The sequence below is a fragment of the Epinephelus moara genome, chromosome 20 (genome assembly GCF_006386435.1).
Source record: "Epinephelus moara isolate mb chromosome 20, YSFRI_EMoa_1.0, whole genome shotgun sequence".
Taxonomy (NCBI): Eukaryota; Metazoa; Chordata; class Actinopteri; order Perciformes; family Serranidae; genus Epinephelus; species Epinephelus moara.
Genome location: NC_065525.1, coordinates 8,015,941 through 8,034,964, shown reverse-complemented (window position 1 = coordinate 8,034,964; position 19,024 = coordinate 8,015,941). Strand labels below are relative to the sequence as shown.

At 40.2% G+C, this 19,024-nt stretch overlaps 1 protein-coding gene across 1 annotated transcript in view; it reads right to left on the bottom strand.

The window, feature by feature from the left end:
- zfpm1 (zinc finger protein, FOG family member 1) overlaps positions 1–19,024 on the bottom strand; it is a 128,148-nt gene that overhangs the window by 46,206 nt on the left and 62,918 nt on the right. Inside the window, exon 3 of the mRNA XM_050072389.1 lies at positions 11,097–11,234. Within this exon, the coding sequence (XP_049928346.1) occupies positions 11,097–11,234 (138 nt within the window). The remainder of the gene's footprint in view (positions 1–11,096; positions 11,235–19,024) is intronic.

Below are 19,024 nucleotides of genomic sequence, written 5' to 3'. Positions count from 1 at the left end.
TATCTGACCCTTTCCACTTACCTTCAAACTCATCCTCCTCCAGTGTCAAAGCCTATTTACACCTGTATCACTTATTCTTTTTCAAGCATACTACCAGTTTAAAGATACAGCAGCATTTATGGGAACACCCACAAAATGTCACATCCGTTTAAACCAAGGTGGAAAACAAAACATTTGCTGCCATGCTGAGGAGTTGCTGTGTGGCCTTCTGCAAGTCCAACAAAAAATCCTGAGTTAAAGGGTACTTTTCAACTTTGACATTAGGCCAGACTGCAATGTAAACATTCAGATAAAGTTCAAACCATTGATGTTCATCCACTAGAAGTGCTTGTTTTTGTCACTGATAGGCTCAGATTGTTATCATGAGTATCAGAAAAGATTTTTGAAACAATCCCTACAGAGACAGACCTTTATTAAAAAGTAAGATCCTTTTCTTTCAACCGGAAACAGCCCCGCAATTGCTGCCTTCAAACCTACCAGATTCCATTTAAATAAACAGTAATTTTATCATCGTGAAACATGATAGAGTCGACAGAATCAAACAAACAAAAAAAACCCTCACAGAAACTATCTTGGTTTGTCTTCAACAATCAGCCAATCTGGCCTAAATTCACCCAGTTAGATGTGAAAATATGGAGCTTTATACACATTTAAATTACCGTTTATTTATATTTAGACTGGTGGGTTTGGCAATGGCAATTTATAGGCCTTTTTCTGGTTACACAAAAAGGATCTACTGCTTTGTCCAAACATTGTTAGTTTGCTTATCTACTGGTTAAAAAGAACCCTGAGAATGCCAATCCCTGCATGATAATGGTACAGCACATCATCAAAACATAGGCTGATAGCATTGAGTAACGTAAGTGTTGCTATGCTGTCTCAAATCATGCATGGAATTCACTAAAACATCTAGTCCAATACATCATAGCATTAATGTCTGTATGGTCCTGATATTATAAGTGTCTTGCCTTTAAGGCAGCATCAGAGGTAGCAAAAGCACCGAAAGGACTTCTATGTAAAAAGGCAGCCGGCAAGATGTGATCGTGGGCGGCACAGGTAGCTATGACATTTTGAGGACAGTTAGCAGCTATCTCACAAAATAGCAGGAACAGAGGAAAAATAGCAACCAAAAATGTCCCTCATTGGGAAAACAATGAGGTTCATGAGCTCCTTAACCACTGAGCAGAGGACAAGCTCAGCTGCCATTTAACAGGAACCGTAAATAATTGTTGTTGCCATATTATTGCCATTGTTATTGTTTAGTAAACCGTGCCGACACATCTGCTACATGTCACACTAGAGACCGACGCTGACATGTTACATGTCATGCCAGTTATGCCTCTTTGCTTCCATGATGCCAGCATGCTGTCTTAAATCATACACTGGAGCGACATGATGCCATCGTTTCATAAAACAGCAAAGGCATGCAGCGTCTGTGGGTTCGATTCCAGCCTGTGGCCCTTTGCTGCATGTCATCTCCTCTCTCTCCCCCTTTCACGCTGAAGTCTGTCCTATCTAATAAAGGCAAAAGCCAAAAAAATAAATAAATAAAAAAATAAAAATTTATAAAAATGCAGAGGCAGCATACAGAACGGACTCCATATGGCCCTATAGCATGATCTCTGTGTAAAAGGGGCTTGTAATAGTGACCACTTTTACAGGCTGGGGGAAAGGAATGTTCTCCCCCATGCCAACTGCGCTCTCACATGCCCCCTAACTATGACTAAAAACTGGCTGTATTTAACATAATTTGGCACTTTAATTCCATTGTTTTAGCCATCATTCTCAAACTGTCAGAAATGTATAGGTTGCTGCCAATTACGGTATGTAAGCCCAAGAAACCCAACTTTTTATACAATGAAATGACTGTTTAAGGGAAGCATAAAGAAAATGTTTTTCACCAAACTCTAACCTGTCGTGCTCTGAGTCCTTCAGCCCACACGGGATGGCCCAACAGTCATTTCTTTATATTTTATCTCCCTCATCCTCATCATCTCTTAACCTCACCCACTTCCCATTCCCTCACCTCTAATTTCACTATCTGAATTGCACCTCTTAAAATCTCTCACCCCTCATCTCTCTCTTTCTCATTGATCCTTAAACCTTCACCCCTCTTTTACCCTTCATTAGTTATCTCGCACTCTAAACTCAATATTGTACTTCTTTATTCCAAACCACTTCTCTTAGGCTTCCTCTCTCTGCCACCTTCTTCACACCCATCCCTTTATTCTCTCTCCACCTCCATAATACTATTCTCTTACTCTCCTCCTTAAGGCCTTTCAACTCTTTATTCCTATATCCCAAGTTCAGTCCGTTTAATCTTGACCAGATGACATCTCATCTAAACGCTTCATTTAACCGTCTCTTCTCCTGGTTTACCAGAGAAATGCAACAAACAGATTTTTATGCTTTAACACTGCATATGAGTGAAGAAAAATCCACCTTGAATATTGATTAAAACCTTTAAAACTTTCTGGATAAACTGGTCGCCAAGCAGTAATTAAAAGAAAAAGTCTGTAGTGCTGTATTCCTGGGATGGTAACATTTTAGAGATACTGAAGGTCCTGGATTTGTATGAATAGCTCCACAAGGAGATGAGCAAACAGTACAGAAAAACTGGAAGCTTTTACACAAACATCTTATCCTTCAGTTGCTACATTCAGCCATCCATGACTAGATGGATCAAAGTGAGAAACAAAGGTCTTATCACATGTGGACAAAGTGATGAGGGTGCACCTTGTGCCGCTCGCGATGATTTCAATGGGGGAAAAGTTGCCGTGCACAGTATGCTAATGTGACACCGCCAACATCTCTCATTCCTCAACCCAAATAAATTAGACTCTCAGTGGTGATAGTGTGCGCACATAGTGTGCCTTCATGCTCTATTATAATTAACTACTGTATGATAACCCGACACCCACCCACCCACTACACACACACACACACACACACACACACACACACACACACACACACACACACACACACACAGCGCCTAGTAAATAATAATAACCATTATTACGCCTGCCATTACGATGCTTTATTTGAGCTAATTTAAATAACTCTGTTTGGGAGGATAAGGAGCGAGGAGTGCTGGGCAAGCAGGAAAACACTCGCCTCGCTCGGCTGGCTTCCCGGGACCCTGCAGTAGACAAGGTGTCACATGTTGTGATTGGACAGCCTAAAGAGGACCTTCTTTGCCATCCATGTCACACACTAGAAGCATGGAAAGAAGAAGGACCTGGAAAATTCTTTGAAGGGGTGGAATTCACCAGGGTGCTCCACTGCTACCACAGTGTTATTACTGCTGCTGGTACGCATGGATACTCTGAAAAGGCTAAAGAAATAATGGTGGAAGATTATAAATATCCAACACATGAATATGCTTTTCAGTTATAAAATCAAAATCTTATTGCAACAAAATGTAATGAAAAAAATCCCTTGTTCCAGGTTCTAAATTGAAGGGATTTACTGCTTTTCTTGTCTGTGTGACAAAAAAACGGGAATTTGAAGATGCCAGCTGGGGCTTTAGGAAACCAAGATGGTTATTTTCACTATTTTCTGACATTTCATAGACCAAATAATTCATCAAGAAAATAATCAGAAGATTAATTGATAACAGAAGTAATTATTGGCTTGAAAAATCTTAAGGCAAAAGATTACAGATAACAAGACCACAGGGATACGACACTTAACAGAAATGAAAAGCTTAAGTTTAAGGAAATATTTTTTAGTATTTAAAGGAAAGTGCACAGATTCATAAGATTCATAACCTGTTGTTAAGAGTAGGGCTGCCAGTAAATTCCAGTTGTCTTTTAATCTGCCATTTGTTTTCTTGATAAACTGACAACTTGTCTTGTCGATATAATATCATAAAAAATTGAAAGTCTCTGTTACGATTTCCTAAGGATCATGTTTACCAAGTCCAGCTCTTCAAATAGCTTTTTTTATCCACCTGAAATCTAAAAATTAAACATTTGCTATTACATATGACAAAGATAAAGCAGCAAATTCTCACTCAAGGAATTTTTTTCTTTAAAAAAAAAATGAATATGGTTACACTAACAGATATCACCATGAGACTTCCTCAGTTGATTATTTACAGTAAGACTATTATTTTTTGTATACTTTTTTTTTTTTAATTGTGTGTTTAAATATGCAAAAGGTGCACTGTCTCACAATGAACTGCACAGTGAATAAAGCCAAGTTTGAATTCTCCTTTCATTTTGTTGTCATATCAGGGTCAAAAGTTTTTACAGAGGGAGTTTTTTGATATCTCTTATTATCACTTTATAAATCAGAAAATACTGTCAACAGCCACAAAAGAATAATTTTTTGCCACGTTTTGAGGAATAAAATGTGATATAAATCAGGCTATGAATGATACATAAACAGATTCCTCTGTAAAAGCCTTCAGAATATAGACAGGAAGACAACTGAAAAGTCTGGTGTATTTTACTGTTATTGAAGTGAAGATTTGAAGAAAAAAATAATTCTGAGAGACGGACTTTAAACATGTTTTGTGTATATATTATGAAATTCTACACATTTTTAGAGCAAAAATAAGACACTACAGGTGGAGAGTAAAAATTTTAAACTAATAGATTTCACCTCAAATTGTCGATTGCTGATATGATTGTTTATATATCCAAATATGTGCTTTTTGCATAAATTTCCAGAACAGAAATCTGAACTAAAAAAACGTTGTGCATAATGTGTATTTTTCTTTTCACTGGTCTGAAAGAAGACCTACAGAAGCAGTCGTTGCAGATTCATTGTCTGTCCAGTGACTAATTAATCAGTTCATTAACTAATTGTGAGCACAAGACTGTCCAATCACGTTCACTTTTATACTGAGTGTATAACTGTCATAAATCCACTACAGTGATCTATGACAGTTTGTGTAACACGGGGGAGGAAACCAGTCAATGAATATGTCTTTTTTTACAGGAACATGAGCACCCTTGGGCACATGTACTGTCCTGTCCTGATGTTTCCTACATGATAATGCCATCACACACTCTCCTCTATGATTACAGTCAGCAGATCTGAACACCACCAAATCTTTCTTGTAGATTTGAAGGTTTTCCTCCATAAAGAAAGCTCTTGTACGTATATTAGCTGATTCATATTCATATATTGGTGGATGGAACACTTTGGCTGTATACTGATGGCCAGTGACAATGGATTTCTACACAGTACTGGAAGGAGAGAATGTGTGGGGACTGCCAGCCAGCCAGCGAATGACAAGGGATTACTGTGACATCCATTTGCATATCAAGAATTTTAAGCAGTGAGGGGGAAAATATCGAACCCTCCAGCCTGCAAGGTCATTCAAAAGATAGTTTTTTTTTTCTTCTCTTCATAATTTATTTTGCATATCATGCAGTATGGACACACTGTAGATTAAAATGGTGGCTTTAGCATATCATGCCATCCCTGATAGGGACCAGCTCCTACCTAGACTTCTCCTAGACACCGTGCCAGCACCACACCCTTGTCAAACTGACTGAGGACACACACACACACACACACACACACACACACACACATACACACACACACACACACACACACACACCAACGTCATCTTGATTGTTTTAAGACGAACTACACATTGGAGAAAAGAAAGTGAAAATTGCTGAAGCCTCTAATCCATTCCAAGTTTATCATCTCTTTAATTTTAATATTTTTTTCCCCATATCAATGGAAGCCACAAAGCCAATGTTTTGATAGCCGCTGTCGGCAGAAAACGGTCGAAAAAAAGAGAAAAACACAAAAAGAAATGCCTCGACTATCATCTATGACTAAGGAATTTATTGAGATTGACATATAAACAACTCATTACACACTGAGCAGGCACTGCTAAACACGTCGATTGAAAAATGTTGTGTCCAGTAATGAATTGTATTATCTTTAAGCAGGAAGGGAGAGGATGAATTAAAATGTTCTGTTGTTGTTTTTCTCTGTTTTATGTTAATATCAGTCCGTCTGAACAATAATGACTGTCACAAAGAATTATTTGAATAAATTATTTGAATAAATTAAGAGATTATTATCGTAAGGTTAGAACACAAACTGTGCACGGAGAGGGAAATTAAAATTTTCATATCTAGGAATTATTGTATTTCAGTCTAAAATCACATTTCTTTACTTTTGAAATATAATTAGCAGATTATTATTCAATTAATTTACACTTTCTATATACTGCATAGAATTTATAGATAAAAGATTTGTGCATATATATAAAATAAAACATTTCTCTACTAAGATACAGAACAGCTAGAAACATATGTATACAGGGAGTAGTACAAGAGGCATCATGACTTGCTACAGGTGAAGAGACAGGAAGGAGAAACAGATGTAGAAGAGGTGTAGAAGTACGCTGAGAAAGATGAGTAAAAGAGAATACATTGCAAGTGAAAAAGAGGGTCACAAGCAAAATTGAAATGTGAAAATGAATGCACTGTATGACTGAAACACAAGCTTGAGAGTGTCTTCTTTAAATGAGCGAGTTTAGAGAGGCTTGGTGGCATATAGAGTCAGTGTCAGAGCAACACTTCTGTTACAACAAGAGGAAGGGAAGGGAAACACTGTGACCATTTGCTGACCGCTGCATTGTACAGCGTGTGGTAACACGAAAGAAAAACAACATGTTTTTCATCATTTCATGAATACAATAATATATAATAATATAGAAATACTGATTTTTTTCCTCGAGTTGCCTAAGAACTGTTTCATATTGCGTTCTCGAATGTGAGGAATGGATTTGATGTTTTTTCAATGTCACACATGAAAGTAAATTAAATATGTTTGAGCTTTGGACTACTGGTCAGATAAAATAAGTATTTGAATAATCACATTGAGCTCTCAGAATTTGTAATCAGCATTTTGCCACATTTATATTCATTTTTTTAAAGACATTTTTCTCTATCTTAAGGCAAGTTTGATCTGACACTTGAAAATTGCTTTCAAAAAGAGAAAAATACAACATTTTTATTTGGAACCTGACAGTGTCCATGTCTCCTTTGTGCCATATAGTGACATATTTATATGTCTTGCAGTATTTCTGCCTGAATGTGCGCCCACTTGTGCCCCTCTTCATTCTGCAATATTTTCCAATTTGTTAGACTAAACAATTAATCAGTTAATGAAAAAACAGTCTGTAGGTGATGAAAATATTAGTTGCTTCCTAATTTCTCCAATTATCACATACCAAAAATCATTCCTTTTTCTTATTCTATTAGCGATGACACTCGTGATTTTTTCAGGTTAATAAAATAGTTGATTTTTCTACTTTAGAAAATTGTGAAAAATTTCCAGTGAAAATTCATACAGGCTGGAGTGACTTGAAATTGCTCACTTTGTCCAAGTGACAGTTCTCACTTCAGAGATTTTCAGTGCCGTCAAACATGAAGCAAATCCTCACATTAGTACCAGGAAATAATCAGCAGTAAATTGATGATCAAATTTGCTGCTGATCAATACTTTTATTCGTTTCAATAATTGGTTGGTTGTTTCGACGCTGCTGTTACGAACTCCATGTGAATGTTGAAAGCCAGTGATAGATATCAGTGTAAGAGTGAAGTAAAAGTAAAAGTTTTTCTCTTTGCTGTAACAGACACACAAAACAAGGTTTCAGTGAGGCAAGCATGTAGATTTGATTCTGTCATAAGGCTGCTCGATTATGGCAAATACAAATATCACGATTATTTTGGTCAGTATTTAGATCATGATTATTTACAACAATTACACATTGATAAAAGGCCTCTTTCCATCATCTTGTCCCCGAGATGAACTTAACATGCCACAGCCTGGCTGCGAGTGAGTTTGGGATATAAGGGAGGGGCGAAAGCTCACTGCTGTGAAGGAAAGGGGTGTGCTTGATATATATCACACGACAAATCCAGAGCATCATTGTAAACTGAGTGCAGCACAATAATCATTTTTATCTCAATAGTTTTGTTTTCATAATTGTTGGAAGCCAAAAATGTAATTGAAAATAAAATTTGATTAATCGCCCAGCCCTTTTTCGTAATTAAAAAAACTTTCAAATGTTCACGAAACAAACAACATTAGACAAAAAGAAAAAGAAGAGACCAAAAACAAATCCAACATTGCTATGCAAAGACAAAAATATGAAACAAACTATAGCACGTAACACAAGCAAGGTGTTGTGCATGATGTTTGTAGTGACGTGACTGGACCAGTGGCAACCAAACCCCATGAGATTAAAAGCTCGAAACTTGCGGTCCCAGGAGCAGGAGTGTCTAAAAGGCAACAACAGAGAGAAACGAGTGGAATGCCAACACTCCCAGAGGAGATAAAACCCTGTTTATTTCCATACCAGCTAATACACACCACTCCTCCCATCTGTTTATGGGAAATGTCTGATACATGGTGAACATTTTGTATGAACAAGAGCACATTAGCCAGTGACTCCGGTCCCACTGTGACATGCAGGACGAAGAAGAAGAAAGAAGAAACAATAAAAAGAGAGAAAAAGAGGAAGAGATGTATATGCTGTTAGGGGGGATGGAAAGTGGAGAGGAGGGAGGGCTGTTAGTGGGGTTGTTAGTGGTGATGGAGAGACCAGAGGAGGAGAAGGTGGATGGATGGAGGGAGGGGGAGGGAGGAAGGGGAGGTGGAGGAGGGGGGGCTTGACGATAAGAGAAAAATTCAGACCGGTCAAAGTTTCCTTTTTGCCAATCGTGCTCCTGATAAAGACAGCGCCTGCTCCGGAGCTGATAGAGGGGCTATCTCTCTCCCTTACTCTCTCTCCCCCCCCTCCTCCCTCCCTCCCTCCCTTCCCCTCCATCCCTCTGCCTCGCTCACCCAGCAGTTAGTTTGTGAGGAGGAGAGGAAGGAGGAAAAAAAAAACCTCAGGGCCCTATCAGTGCAGCATCATGGTGCTACCATCAACCAGCCACTGCGCAGCAATTAATATCGCTCCAATTACTGTTAAAGGGACAAGGCTGGGACAGGACGATAATGAACACATCCTCTCTTCCCCACCATAGGAATTAAAATACACGTACACACACACATAAACATCCACACACTCAACGCTACGTACACACACATGCACAGACGTACATAAAACGTGCGCAGCTTGAAAAGGAAATAATGCGAGATAGTGCGGTAATCTTCTTGCATTGTTTAACTCATTGAAGACAACAGACAGAGAGAAATAAATAACCAAACAAACCTCGATAAGAGAGGAAATAAATAATAAAATTATGGCGATTTACTTGTTATCTCCTCTTAGCCGTGTGTGTGTGTGTGTGTGTGTGTGTGTGTGTGTGTGTGTGTTTTTGTTACGACTTGAATAAATTTTCCCCCGGCCTGTCACATTCACATCTCCTACGGGGGGACAGTAGGACAACAAGACGGACCCTGAAAGACACTCGGAAGAGGCGACACAGAGGAGCATCTCCAAGACACACACATGGACACACAGACATACATGTAGGGGTGGTTAGATCCACTTAAGAGCATATTAAGAGTTGAAATGATAATCTGTTGGCTGGAGTATCCCAGTTAATACAGTCATTTTTTACTATTCTGCAGTAGACCATTTACATCTAATGGTAACACTTGGTGCTCTTTACTGAGTTATGTTGAAAGTTAGGCTGTGGAAATGGGGCTGGTGGAAAGTCCAACTTTCATGACAGAGACTCAAGTTTGTGACTGTCAAGTTTTAACAATGAATGTTTTTTTGTTTCTGTTAACCTCAACAATGTTCTGTCAAGTGTTTTGTTTCTTATAGGGTAATTTGGTTCTTTTCAAACTGGATCCTTTTTACCATGTTTTTGTGTCTAAGTGACTAATCAGAACACCAATTTCTGAAAATGGTCCAGTACTGAGAGAGAGGGCTGCAGCTGGCAGCAGCAAAACAGGCTGCGATGTAATCCGTGGGGCACTTGAGCTACATCAGTTTATGTCCACCTAAAATGTTTCTTTTTGCCACTGACAGATCAGATTTTTATTCTAAGTGTCTGACAACATTATCAAAAAGATTCCTACAGAGACAGACCCTTTGTTAAAGAGTAAGATCCTTTTTGTTAACCAGAAACAGCTCAGAAATTGCGATTGTCAAACAAACCAGACTTCATTTAAATAAACAGCAACTTTATCAGAGTAAAACACACACTTCATTCAAAGTCGACAAAAATAAAATAAAACTCATGAAAGCTGTCTTCGTTCATCTTTAAACTGTTTTAACAATCACCAATTCTGGTTTGCTTGAAATATACCCCTACTTCACCCAGTTAAATGTGAAAATATGCTGGCTCTATACAAGCTTAAATTACAGTTTATTTACATGGAGTCTGGTTTGTTTGAATACGACACATTTTGGGCTGTTTCTGGTTAAACACTAACGATCTTACTCTTTGACAGAATGGTTGACCTCTCTAGGGATCCCTCCTGTACTGTTGTCAGACACTTTAAATAACAATCTGAGCCTGTCAGTAGCAAAAACAAGCACTTCTGGTGGACGTAAATTGACAATGCTCAATTGCCCCACAGGGATTACATTACAGCCTGTTTCACCACTGCAGTCTCACTCAATTCTGGACCAGTTTCTTAGGATATCGTTTATCTTATTGGTCACTTCACACAAATATGGAGAAATAGGGTACAGGTTGGAAAATATTTAACTTATCCTTTAACCATGACCATATCTTAAGAAGGCCATGCTGTGTGCAGATATTTTAAAAATAAATAGCTTTAAAATGCTGCTTTTAATGTCAAAACACTGACTGATGGCAGTCTGGTGGCTTTGACAAGAGCATAGACAAGAACTGAAGCTGTTAACAGCTTCCCTGTCAGAAAGGGCTGCCTAATGGCAAGGTGAAGTGGTGAAAAAACTTCAAAAGATCCGAACTATCCCTTTAACACAGAATGAGAACACCACCTGATCAGTGCTTCCTGTACAGATACAAAGACCTAAACTTTTCCACAACCTTCGAGTAAATGCTTATATTAGAATAAATTCAGTTCTCTTGTTTCGCATCAGTACAACTGTTTTCGTTGGTTCCAAATACCAAATAACATGTTTACTGGCTGTAAGGAGCCCCTGTGAGTGCACTGACCTGGACCCCTCCAGTGTACCGCCTCCTCCTCTTCCTCCCCTTCTTTTTCCTCCTCCCCACCGCTGTGTGCCAGACCCTCCTCCTCCCCATCTTCATCTTCATCATCAGGGCCTCCGCGAGAGTCCTGCGTCCTGGGCTCTGGATGCACAACACAAACAGACACATTTAAACACATTCAAACATACTACTAACTCCTGGCAGCTTCTATCCCAAACTTTAATATCAGCCTCCAAAAACTCTCTGAAACCTGTGTGTGCATCAAAATGTGTGTGTATATGCGTCTGTGTATGTGTGTGCGTCTGGGCAGTGGCTGTTCCTGTCTGTTGATCAAAGGTGGCGGTGGAATGACTCCCTGAGCTGTGTAACACAACACCTCGCCACGCAGAGATGGACCCTTTGATTCTCATTGCAACTCTGGAGAATCAAAGACTCATCAAAACCAACATCTTCACTCCCTACCTTTAGTTTTGTCTCTTGTTTGTCTCCTTCTATCTGTCTTCCACCAGTTTATCACTCTCTCTTCATCACTGCCCAACATCCTTCTCTCTCTTCGCTGTAGGTAGGTCTCGTCTTCTCCTCAGTCTTTCTGTTCTGCTCTATCTTTCCATCTCCTCCCCCTTCCTCCCCTCGGCCTGTCACCTTCAGCGGAGACTGAGGCTGCCTGTGTTCCTCTAATCAGCATTGATATCCCTGCCATTGATCAAGCTGATTACAGAGCCTCCTGCTCGCTGATCAAAGAGATCTGTGTGTGCTTCTGCACGTGGCTGGACCTGTGTGTGTGTCACTGTGTGTGAATCTGAATGTCTGGATGTGTTTATCCTGCATGCACATCTGAGAACCCTGAACTTTGCCTGTGCAGCTGGTATCAGCCGGTTCATCACTCTGCTGGTTCCCTCCCTATTAGCGGGACTCATGATTAGTTAGATTAGATTAATAGTTACATCACTGCACCTCATGCAATCTGAGCTGAAGATCTGTCTCTTCTTGTTCTCTGGTCTTGCATCATCATCAGGCCAAAGGTTAGGGTGAGTCAAAAACAGAATGCATTTCACTACTGCATGTCACTAACAATTTTCACTGTAGTTACGGCAAAATAAAGTGACCCAGATCTTAAGGGTTGACATATCAGTTGATACATGAGGGAACTATTTTTAAAAATTGGAAAGTGTTTGAAACTTTCGCACAATTAATTCTATTACAGGTTACAAATAGGCCATGCAGAGAGTGTTGTGTAATGAATTTCATGATTAAAAGTAACCTTCCCAAACATAGGCTGCCCCCTAAAAGTCAAAGATTCAACTCATCAGTTGGAGACCCATCAGTCAACTGAGATGCTTCAAGTCCAGCAGCCGTTTTATTTGTTGTCAGTCAGTAGCTCCTTTTACATTGCCATTCCACAGCCACTCAGGGCGGGTATGTCACACCGTTATCCCGTCTGGCCTTCCTCATAAAAGGTATAATCGAAGAATGGGGGGACACAGTTGTCTCACCTTTTAGCTTGCAGCGGAGGTAGTAACAGCGCTGAATCAACTTTTTTGTAAAAGGGACAGTCAGCAGGATGGGACCATGGACAGCATGGGTGTGACCATTTGACAACATGTCATGTGTGCAACAAACTGCATGGAGATTTAAAAAGCAGCTAGCAGCAGTTAGCAGCGAACTCAAAAGGAAGAACAGTGGCCGAAAATGTCTGCAAATAGAGAAAACAATGAGGTCCGGGAGCTCCTTTCCCTCCAAGCAGAAGATGAGGTCAACTGCCATATAACAGGGATGGTAAATGATTATTATTGCCATGTTATGCCATCGTTATTCTTTACAAGCGCTGCCGACTTGTATGTTATATGTCACACCTCAGGCCGACGCTGTTGTGTTACATGTCATGCCCTTCACCTCTTTTGATTCTGCTATGCCAGCATGCTGCCTAAAATCACACATTGGGGCAGCATGATGCCACCTTTGTTTGGTTCTGTGTAAAAATGCAAAGGTGGTGGTGAGAAGGGACTTTGTCATGGCCCTATAGCGCAAGCTCTGCGTAAAAGCAGAGTCAAATGCAAGTCAACCCGGCTGCTCGGTAACCATGTCTGCAAACAGTACAGGCAGCTGCGGACACAGACCCTGGGTGAGTCCAGTGAGACAGACGCAACTGCCCAGAGGAAGAGAGGCCTTTGCCCAGTCATTTTGAAAGATAACATTATCTTCTGCTTACGTATAGCAAGTGGTAAATTTACAGTTCACAGCAACTCAGTACAATACAGTCTCTGGGTTTTGTCTGATATGTAGCGCCGGCATTTTTTTTTTTGTACATTTCTGATCTGTTGATAGTCTAGTTAGCACGCTATAACTTGGAGGGTTAACTTGACTTATTTACTATATTATATGAATGCTGCAGTAACCCTGCACGTCCCACTGAACCCACCTATTACACCTACTGGCAGTGATGCTAATAATACTGTGATAGGCCAATCTGGTTGGAATTAATCACAATATTGAAAAGAATATTTTTTCCATTATAAATAGATATCATGATCAGGGGCGGAGCCAGAGGATTTTTTTCACATTTACAGTAGCTATATGCTCAATTTTTCAAACCATTTCAGATAACAGAATGCCTTAAAATCTGTATAGAATCTGGGAAGTTGCCAAGGAAAACAAATAATCCTGTAGCGCCTACATCTTGTTTTGTATCTATTTGTTCCCTAACCATCTTTATCATTCTGAAACCACAACTCAACAAATGTTGAGGATGATCAAATATCATTCCTTAAACCCTAAAAGAGGCAAAAAATTGTCTAATGTTACTATTTTGAAGTTACATAACATAGGCAGGGTATTTGGCTTATTTACTATATTACGTGAAGATTGCTGTCTCCCACTAAAAAAAAGGAATGAATAATAGAGTATATGTACTGAACTAAATCCAATTTGACTTACAAAATTCTGGTACAAACAAACATGTTGCAGGATAAAAAGCACCAATGCTGTCAAAGAGATCTTTCACTGGGGAAAAAAAAAAAAAACACTCACCAAATGGCATGTATATTTGCCTAACCATTCTTGTTTTACATAAGTTAGATTTTGGTAAAATTCTGCAGTATGATGATGTTATATTTCGCATTAAGTCGGTAAAAGTACATAAAGGCAACCTTAACCCACTTGTGGGTGGTCCACCTGATCAAAAACCATGGACCATTTAGTATTGGTGTATATGTTGACTCACAAGCACAGAAACTCAGAAGATATCTTTGAGGAAGAAAGAATTGTCTCCTTTACAGTTTGTTCACCAGAGAGCGCTGTTCTTTTTTTTCTACTGTAAAATGTCCAGCTAGGTACTTATCTTTGTCAGAATTCTCTGACAATTTTTTTTTAAGGGATCCTTTTCAAAAATGTTTGCGTTTATGTAAAAAATTAATATCAACCAACATGAGTACCCATGGCTGCAGAAAATTTCTGGTTTGGGTAACATTTCTTCTGTGCTTTGTCCAAAAGGTCCCTCCCCTCCTCCTCTTCCTAACTTTTGCCCTTCTCTTCACTTCCTCCTTCCCAGCTCTGTCCTCTCTCGTCCTGTTTCATGCTCTCTCTCCCCTTCCCCAAATCCCACCCCGTCTTCAGCTTCCACCCCGATAACACCTCAGCTGTCTGCACAAAGGCTGTGTTTACCCTTGCATTCCCGCTCCGATAAACAGCAATAGCGCCCAATCGATACCAGCCATAAACGCCCCACGACCACGTGACGCCCTCACACTCCGCCGTTATTAATGTAACAGTTAAGAGATTGCATCTGCATCGTCAAATAAATCAACAAACACACACACACACACACACACACACAGAAAGAGTAGCAGATGTATACACACACACACACACACACACACACCATCCATCTTCACGTCACGTCCACCTTTCAACCTCATCTTCATGCAAACACTCATACACGGCGACATACTGTACACACACTAAAGCAAGCAGACCTACCTACACACACACACACACACACACACACACACACACACATACCACATACACCTCCCCCCCTGCCTAAACAGTGCCATTATTTTCAGCTATAAATCACATTGAATGGCACATTGATTTTATCCTGCAGGGGCTGAAGCGAGGGAGGGGAGCTGGAGACACAGTTATTGCGTTTAATATTATCAATATTATCTCCCATATCATCTCAGACATGGAGGCAGGTATCAGGAGGAGTCGACAGACACTTTTCTGCCAAACCCCCCTCCTCCCTCTCCCTCTGTCTCCCACCTTCCCTCCCCCTCTATAGCGAGACAGTCTCCATCAATCTGATAAGCTGAACTTCCCCTGTCACACCTGCAGGGCAAAGTCACCCAACAATCTCGCCTTCTTCTACAACTTCTACAACCCTCTATACGTTTCTGTCTTTCTTCTTTGTGATTTTAACGCTGCGTCTTGTCTTTTGCATTTTTTCATTTCGTCTGTTCCCTGACATTTCAGGTTCAGCATACTGTATGCCTGTGTTGGTCAGTTTGGTGGCACAGATGAAGCTAAAAAGGAAATGGACAAAACCAAGGTATGGAGCCTTCCACTTTGTACACACTGGTTGGAGCAAGCAGCATGTGGGTAGCAGCTGCAGTCGTCTGTCAGTATCTACACTGCATCCATACAGCCAAAGTACTGCTGCACACTGACAAGCAATTTGGCAAACCTTACCATCCAACACAAAATTAATGTAGTCATGTACGTACAGTTAGTCAGAAGAGATTTAAGCAGAAGCACAAAATACACGTAGGGTCATACAAAAAGCAGGCATAAAGCACAAGGTTTTTACACATATTGATTTATAAAAAAAAAAAAAAAGCGTCTGTTCTGTGAGACGCCCATGTGACGGCCGACTGAAAAACATGACTGACACAGATGTAGACAGGTAGTTCACATAACAACCTATTACACCTACAAGTAGTGTTGGCAATGATACTGCGATGGTTGGACCTTATCACAATATCCAAGAGAATATTTTTTCCATTACTGTGGGATATTATGATCAGGGGCGGAGCCAGACATTGGAAAAATTTGCGCTCAGCCCAAACCTTGGGTCTTTCACATTTATGGCATTATTTTTCTATCTATTGGAGATAATATATTGCCTAAAACTCTGTCTACTTTTAAGTTACATAACATAGGCAGGGTAGGAATTTGGCTTATTTACTGTATTACCTGAACATCACTGTCTCCTGCTGAGAAAAGGAATGAATAGTCGAACATCCATATTTTTAAATTATATAACACAGGTGGGTTAGGATTGAGGCATAAACAGCATTACTAATCTTGAAACCTACTTTTGTTATACTGTGCTGGAGTTCACAGAATGAATGTTGAGCAGACAAATCTGCAACATTCAAATCTATGCAATAATAATTAGGGCTGCTCTCATTAATTGCAAAAAACAGATGTTCTGATATAGTTGTATCACACTCACTTCTCCGTTTCTGGGGTCTTTGTTGACCGTGAAGGTATACAAGAAAAACAGTTTTCTCACGATTTCAGCATAACATGGGGTGAGTCATTGGTATACAAATGATCATTTTGGGGGTGAAGCATTGCTTTAACAAATAGATTAGTTATGAATTCTTTGTCTGAGGAGGGCTTTGGATTCTTTTCAGGGAGAAAAAGTATCATATGTCCGTAAGCTACTGATACAAATATAATTTTGGATAACTCTGGCATATATATACTGCATCCTTTAACAATTCACACTGTCCCCATTAAATAACAATAATAAATACTTGAATTATTACAAACATGTTAGCCCCTGCCCCAAACCTGTTGGACGGCGCACCAGAATTTCTAGCCTCACCCCTGCACTCTAGTACCCTGGAAATCCAGAGTTCTCGCGAGAGCAGAGTTTGAATTTGCTCAGCGAGTCACTCTGGCAATCAGTAATGATGCTCATTACCCATGCTGTTGGAGCCGAGCTGCACCAATCACATCGGTGTATCTGATATAGGCGGGTCAGAGGTGAGCTAAACAGATGACGACAGCGCTGTGACGACAAAGTCCGGAATCAGTCAGTAAACACTGCAAGATGGCTACGGATGAACACCAGTTGTTTGAAACGGCTTTGGCCGCTACAATGAACGAGTTAGACTTGGCTTTTTCTCTAAAAGAGGAACAGAAGACGGCGCTCGAATCTTTCCTTAACAAGAAGGACGTTTTTGCTGTTTTGCCGACGGGATACGGCAAGAGTCTAATCTACCAGTTAGCTCCACTGGTAGCGCTCTGGATACGTCACCCCGTGTATTGTTCTGACTGGTCGTAGTGTTATCCAATTGCGTGCAGTGATATTTACAAATGCATGCTTGGTACCGCCCCTCGAGTTGGGCCATTTGCATTACTCATAGCCAGACCCTAAATCTTTCTAGATGTGGGTCTGGATTTCCAGGCTAGCACTCTAGAGCGGAAACTATTACATCAGTTGACTGTTTTTGTGCTGATGGTTTTCTCAATAAAAAGTCAGAAAAAATGAAAAACACCAAGAGCCCAGGGTGAACCACATTAATTTTCAAGTCTGAAAAAAAAAGGCTACCACTGGGGTGCCTATGTGGCTAAGCTCTTAAAGCACCGACCATGAAGCACAACATCCCTGGTCTGAATCCGTCCACGGACCTTTGTTGCAACTCTCCCTCTCACTATCACCCCCATTGCATTGTCTCAACTGTGTGTAACAAAAGAATAAATACACCCCCAAAAGGAAAATCACAATATCCCAGAGCCAAAAGTCACATTCTCGAATTGCTCATTTTGTCCAACAAACAGTTAAAACACAAACCTGTTAAATTTTCAATGACATGAAACAGAAAAAGCAGCAAATTTTTTACACTGGAGAAACTAAAATGAGCAACTGTTTCTTTTTTTACCCTTATCATTTATCTAAACATTTGCTCAAGTATTAGAATTTTTTTCATGAAATGTTCACCAATCATTTCAGCACTGCTGCATGCATACAGTCAATAACTGTCCATCATAACGATACCAGAAGAGATTACCTCCTCTGTCATTTGTCTCTCAATGCATCACACACACTTCCTCTATGATCAGATTCTCATGAAAAAAACAAAACTGTCAGTTCACAAAAAGCATTCTGATTGGTCCAAATGAGGGCAGGACAATTAGAGGTCAAAAGGAGGTAACATACTGACTAATCAGGCCAGAAGTGGATTTTATCAGGTTTCCTGTGATGTATAAGTGCGATTGCCTTGTTATGAAAAAAGGACTTTTGCTTGTTTCGGCTGGTTGCTGCAACTGTAGAGCAATTCTGAGAAGAGAGGAGAGAGAAAAAAAAACACCACAACAGAGAGAGAGACCTACTGAACAGATGCTCAAGTCTTCTTCAGGAAAGTTGTGTGCATGGGCATGTGTGTGTGTCGATTCATTGTATCAGCAGTAATATACTGGCTTTCTCTGGGTGTGATGGAGAGAACAGAGTGCTTGGTCCTGTTACTGGTAGAATGCGTTTTTTTCCTAAAGTTATCAAGGGTGGTTATCGCCTGTGTGTGTGTGTGTGTGTGTGTGTGTGTGTGTCTTTCTCTCTCTCTCTTCCAGATGGTGGATAAGAGGCCTTGCCTTTATTAGCCAGCTCTGGCCAGATAAAGACCTGGTATTGATCCCAGGTTGAAAGAGCAGGTTCGTCAAACATGGCTGATTTACAGAGAACTGATAATGGCAGCGCTGGGCAACCGAGGAACCCCAGAGAAGAGAGAGAGAGGAGTAAATCAACAGTGTGATGGGGAGGGTGGTGTGTATGTGTGTTGGGAGGAGGGGGGGCTAAAGGCTAACACACACATGCACACAAATAAAGAAACAAAGACGCCAAGTCAGTTTGCTATCGACAGACAAACTTGCTCACATGTGCAGTCTGCCTGAGTTCTCTCATCTTCCTCTATCTAATACACACATAG